Consider the following 6,205-nt stretch of genomic DNA (forward strand, 5'->3'; position numbering starts at 1 on the left):
TATATTTCATTTTTTATTGGCGAAAAGCTTTCCTTTAGTGCCATTCCTTTCTTTCCTGTAACACAAGAGAACTGAGTTTCATCATAAGAAAAGGAAAGAAGCTAAGTTTTTTTTAATTGACGTCTATCCCATCTTTACCCTTTTTTTTAGATTTTATACCCGTTTCTTTGGTCACCATGGGAACGCCGGTCCTGCCCTATGTAGCCATGCCCTCATCAACTATCCAGACTGGGAAGCCAAGATTGAGGCCTGGCAGAACCCCATTTTACAAGATGAGTAAGTCAATTAATAAAAATTTACATTGAGGTTATCTGGGTCGCAAAGGATGGAGGGCGCTCCTGGACAAATCGAGTTATCGCCAGCATTGCGCATGATAATAGGCCTAATCCACTGTTTCCCTATTTCAGACCAGGTGTCATTCCCTAGAGTATCATTTCTTTGTTTATTGGTCGCGCACGAGAAGACACATGAATATGGATACAACTCAAACAAAGAATCTTATTCTCAAGAGAATGACACGTGGTCTGAAATGGATAAAACGTTACGCTGAAGTGGATTCGGTCTGTTAATTGGTTTTCATGTCTTATTCTCTCCTTTTAGTTCACTTCCAAGCTGGTACAAGTCTGCTCTCTTTAACGAGCTCTACTTCGTGGCGGATGGCGGCACATTGTGGCTTGATGTTAAACAGGAATCATCAACCAAGGCAATCCCTGAAATCATTAAAAAGTTTGGTCGCTTCGCTTACTTGGAAGGTAGTATACTTTTTTGGGTTTGGATACGATCACGTGCAACAGTCACGTGATCAGCTGAGACGAGTCTGTTCATCCTAGAAAAAAAAAGCTGAAATACTTGACCTCATTTATTGCCGTGTTTTTCTTGTCATGTTATCTCTCGTTCTTACTGGGAGGGTGGAGAGAAGGGTGGGTCAGGAGGGGCTAGATTTTGTATTTCGTATAGGCTTATGTTGAAAGCCTTTTTTTATCCAAAATGTAAAACTGTGTTCCTCTCCGCCCGAAAATACTACATTCACCGCACTTGGGATAACAGTGGATCATTCTCTGCGTCCCAGCTATCCTGTGAGACTAGAATCCAATGTGTAATCAATTCCTTTCAGGTCACGAGTACAGAATGTATAACACCTATGATGTACATTTCTATGCATCTTTTGCGTTGACCATGCTTTGGCCTAAGCTACAACTAAGCCTTCAGTATGACTTGGGTAAGCCTTATGATATTAGCCATTTCGTGGTCGAGGAAAAAAACTGGATCTAATTGGCATTGCAATGCATGATGAATTGAATCGAATTGAATTGAATTAACTTTATTTATGCACGGTAAACGACTCAGTTACACTGCTTTTCAGGCGTGCCGTGCTTGCGGCAAACTCAAACTCAAATCTCCCCTAAAACGGTCCCACAATGCACTGCAATGCTAACTCGACCCAGTTTCCCCCTCGATCTTGGAATGACTATTTCACGCGTTTTGATTGGTCCAACTGAGAGTGACGTCACCTGAAGACTTTGTTTAATTCAACTTGCAGCGCAAACCGTGAATCAGACTGACAGCCAGGTGTGGATGACCATGATGAATGGACACTACTGCACGAGGAAAGTCCCTGGTTGCGTCCCTCATGATATCGGTGATCCAGGTAAGAGAACCCCATATTTTTTAGAAGCACGTGTTTGTCATTTGATTCTCTTGGGATCGTATTGCGTACAAACCTAGTCTCCTACACAGCCGCTCTTAGTGTCGTCACGCAACGTGATGGCACTTATAGCGGCTTCGTAAGAGACTAGTGCAAACCATCAATTGAATGTTCTTTGAACTTCTTTGTTATTTCGTACAGACGAGGATCCCTGGGACCGAGTGAACGCCTACCACATTCACGACACCTCCAAGTGGAAGGATCTGAACCTGAAGTTCGTTCTTCAGGTCTACAGAGATTATGTAGCTACGCATGATGTGTATTACTTGCAAGACATGTGGCCTGTTACCAAGGTAACGTTAATGAAATATGAAATATGTGTATATGTTTGTGGGGACGGTGAGGAAGATATTTGCAAATTGCAAGACATGTGGCCTGTAACAAAGGTAACGTTGATGAAACTTGAAATATCTGTAGGGGGGGGGGGAGGAACTTACGAATAGCAAGGCACGTGACCTGTTACCAAGGTAACGTTGCAGCATAAAGTTTCAGATATATGGGGGTTGAAAGCACTTGCTTAGACTTTTAACGTCGTTGATGTCGATAGGACTCACCACCACCCAAAAATGATATTTTTCTCAAAGTAAATGTTATTTTACTATTTGTTAGACTGTAATGACCAAGTCCATGACGTATGATCGGGATGGCGATGGACTGATAGAAAATTCAGGGCTTGCTGACCAGACCTACGATGCCTGGCCTGTTAGTGGACCAAGGTAGACCAATAAAAGTATTCGCTAATTCGACGCGCGCACTGAACTGAAGAAATTTTTCGAAATTTCTGAAATATTAAGCTTAAAAACTAGGAAGTTTTATAGTTGTTATAATTATTACTTAGTAAAATCCAGAATCGTATGTTAGCCTTGCTTCTTATAGCCTCTGTCGATTGTATTGATTTTCAGTGCTTACTGCGGTGGTCTTTGGTTGGCTGCCTTACGTGTAATGGCTGAGATTGCTACCATACTTGACTATCCAGAGGATCGGGACAAGTACATGGACATACTGAAGAGAGGCAAGGAGGCCTACATTAAGAAGCTATGGAATGGTAAGAAGCAGCTTGATAAAGACGTTAGGCACATGGCTCAGCGTTGTCTTAAAAAAATCTTCCCTTTGACTCCCGGCCGGGGCGTCAGGAAGATTTGCGTGTGCGGTAATACGGGTAACAAAATCGCGCAACTTGTCGCGCGACATTGTTGCGTTGAAAGTTGCAGGAAAAACGTATTATCACTCAGCGCGCAACAAATTTTTATTGTTGCATGAAGTAGAAAATCTCTACTCTTTGCAACAATTCGAATAAGGTTTAGATGGTGGTCAAGCGCGTTTCCATAACACTAAAGAAGCCACGTGCACTTTGGAAACTTTGTGTTTTCCAGTAATGTCATAGAAACACTTTAATTGACATCCACGAAAACCCTATTTTGTCGCGACGGCAAATTGCATGGTTTCCCGCGTGTGATGGGGAAGAACTGTAAGAAGGCCTGAAACGTCGCATCGCTATATCTCACTTTATAAAACTGTACGTAGTGAATTTCCTGTGGCTTTAGAAAAACTCACTGTACAGATTTTTCTTTCCTCTGCTTTGACCATGCAAACCCTGATGTTTTCAAAAGATAACCAAAAACCTTTCGTTGTGGGATTTTAATGGCTTTAATGTCTTATCGTCACCGTGGCGTGCTGTCCCTATGCAGATATTAGAGACCTTTAGCATCAGGTTTACCGCTAACAACCAGGGATCAGGCCCAGAAACACGCCCGCAAACAGATAAACACTCAACATCATTGAAATTCAATATGGCGGCTCTTTCAACTTAACGACTTCGTTATGATGCCTTGATAAATGTCGAAAGTTTGAAGGAAAACGCCCGACGTCGAACTGCAGTTTGAGGTTTGCGGTACCTAGCAAGAACGTCGTGCTAAAGGTCTCTAATGGCGCGCAAGACATCCGTCCACAATATCGATATTAATGTCACTCTGTTGTATATTTGAACCAAGGTGTGTACTATAACTATGATAGCAGTGATCATAGGTACCATAACAGTATCATGGCTGACCAGTTAGCAGGTCAGTGGTACCTACATGCCTGTGATCTTGCACAGCGTGCTGGAGATGAGGTAAGTCCTTTAAAATAATTTTTCATGATTCTCGCGTTCTGATTGGTTGAGAGCGCGTGCATTATTAGAGCACACAGCACGCGCGCGCACTTTCTGTTTCTTCGTTTGTGTCCTAAATACGGCTATTCTAATTTGTATTTTGTAATGGTTACTTGTCGTGCTTCTCATTAACACGTCTCGAGTGTTGTTTCAACCCTTGCGTGCTGCACACAGCACATGCGTGCGTTTTCGTTTTCTCCAGCACAACTATATAATGCTAATTCATTTTATAGAAATGGTTTCTAGCGCATGCGCAAACCTGCAACTTCGTTCTCGACATTCGGCGCGAAAATTTGCATCGTCTGATATATTATGTATTTTATTAGTCTAGATGTTTTATGATATATTGGAATTTTTAAAATAACATTTTAACATAATAACATAATAAATCTTGCTTTCTGATTGGTTAGTTGCGCCTGCTTTATGAGAGCACACAGCACGTGTGCACACTTTCAATTTTATCATTTGTATCCATGATTCAAAATATGAAAGGTAATGTAATTAATTTATGCTTTATAAAAAAGTGAAAACAACCTCCGATACTAATCGTGCTTCTCACTTCTCTTGTGCTCTGCAAATCTCTGCATGCTTTAAAACACAGGCGCATAAGACAGGCGCATTATATTTGCTTTCTTCAATAAACGTTCACCAATATAACATATTCCGTGTTTACCTAACCACAGGTATTTCCGTTAGAACACGTGACTAGTGTTTTACGTACCATCTTCGAAAACAATGTCATGAAATTTCAAGAAGGAACAATGGGTGCTGTGAATGGCATGCGACCTAATGGACAGGTATTTTTAGCTTGTGTTAAACGTCCGCAGCAAGTAACACGCAATGTTTGTGACTTAATATTCTTTCTTACATCAGTTGGATACGAGTAGTCTTCAAGCAGAGGAGGTTTGGACTGGAGTAACATATGCTCTCGGTGCTTCCATGATTCAAGAGGTAGGTAGACAAAATTTGCCTTCACCCTCCCATCCCCCTGATAATAATTTAGTCTTTGAAAAATTGTTAGGTTGTGACGTTTTTTCATCTCCTAAAGAAAGTAAAAGATGTTATCAATCAATTTCAAACCTTCTACAAGGTGTAACACCTCCGTGAAAATCGTCTCAAAATGCCTTTGCACACAAGTTTCAGCTATAAGTTTCAACATGTAACAGGTTTTCCTGTATTTTTAATGTTGTCTTTTCTGGATGTTACAGGGTATGGTTGAAGAGGGCTTCAAGACGGCAAGTGGAATATACAACACCTGCTTTGAAAGACTGGGCATGGGTTTCCAGACACCAGAAGCTATTGTTGCCAATGGCAACTACAGGTCACTTGGATACATGCGGCCTCTGAGTATCTGGGCCATGCAGTGGGCACTGAACAAGAAAAGTAAGAAGAAAGAACCATCAAAGGATGTTGCAATCTTCAGCACGACTTAATCACATTCATATAGCTATTGGCTAATATTGGCTTCATTTATTATTGAGCTATTTTACAGCATCTTGGGGATGGTTCGATATTTATCTTAGGGGTGGAACACGAGGGAAATGGGGAAACCTGCCAGCCATATTTACCAAAATATATGTTATCAGAGGAGGTCTTGGGATTTTGCTCAAAATGTGGGGGGGGGGGGGGGGGGGGGGGGGGGGGGGAGGGGGAACGACTCAGAATTGAAGCCTTAAAGGCACTGGTTTATACTCTCAGTACTATTTTGTATCGTATCATAAGATTCATTCTAGGAGTCTAACTAGCAATACTGGTAGGTCTCAGGACTTTGCAAATGCACCTGCTGGTGTTTTTCATACCCAGGTTAGTCATGTCTTTTATAAATCATAAGTTATTAGTCTCATTAATTTTGAATCAATTGGCAGGGGTGGATTGATTGATGGGCTGAAGTGGAACGAGCTGCCCTTTTAATAGGGGTTCTTTCAAAAGACTCTTTTGCTTTTTGCTCTTTATTTAGTTAATCTGGAAAACAGAGTTATTTGGGAAAAGATTTGTCCATAATACGATGGGATAGAAAAATGGGCATAAGAATTAATGAATCTGGAAATTTTTAACTATAAATTTCAATAGATCGTTTTTTCCAAGGTTGCATGCGCATTCAACTTGATGGGCCCCAAAATTGAAAAATGCAAATTCAGCAAAATTGAGAAGCCAGTTCTATATTCAAGAAGAGAATAATCAATTTTAGGAATTCTTTTCGAAAAAAATTTCATAGAAATGTATGATAGTTCTCATTACAAAGCTGCTGTTCTAGTATTGTGGCACGTCAAGTTTTTTAAATATGGATGCGCACCCAACCTCGAGAAAACGATCTATTTATTTTTTAATTAGGGGGATAGATGGAATTGTAT

At 40.8% G+C, this 6,205-nt stretch overlaps 1 protein-coding gene across 2 annotated transcripts in view; it reads left to right on the forward strand.

Moving 5' to 3' along the window:
- LOC116291672 (non-lysosomal glucosylceramidase) overlaps positions 1-5,476 on the forward strand; it is a 28,456-nt gene extending 22,980 nt beyond the window's left edge. For both annotated transcript variants that reach the window (XM_089037747.1, XM_089037748.1), the window contains 11 exons: positions 151-276; positions 601-752; positions 1,115-1,219; positions 1,541-1,648; positions 1,847-1,998; positions 2,315-2,421; positions 2,608-2,750; positions 3,697-3,815; positions 4,538-4,651; positions 4,728-4,805; positions 5,063-5,476. In XM_089037747.1, coding sequence (XP_088893873.1) covers positions 151-276; positions 601-752; positions 1,115-1,219; positions 1,541-1,648; positions 1,847-1,998; positions 2,315-2,421; positions 2,608-2,750; positions 3,697-3,815; positions 4,538-4,651; positions 4,728-4,805; positions 5,063-5,287 — 1,429 coding nt within the window. In that variant the 3' untranslated portion in view covers positions 5,288-5,476. The remainder of the gene's footprint in view (positions 1-150; positions 277-600; positions 753-1,114; positions 1,220-1,540; positions 1,649-1,846; positions 1,999-2,314; positions 2,422-2,607; positions 2,751-3,696; positions 3,816-4,537; positions 4,652-4,727; positions 4,806-5,062) is intronic.
- The last annotated feature ends 729 nt before the right edge of the window (positions 5,477-6,205 follow it).

This window comes from Actinia tenebrosa, unplaced genomic scaffold (assembly GCF_029948245.1).
Source record: "Actinia tenebrosa isolate PJP-AT-01 unplaced genomic scaffold, QUT_ActTen_1.0 PGA_scaffold5__44_contigs__length_20552954, whole genome shotgun sequence".
NCBI classification, from domain to species: Eukaryota; Metazoa; Cnidaria; class Anthozoa; order Actiniaria; family Actiniidae; genus Actinia; species Actinia tenebrosa.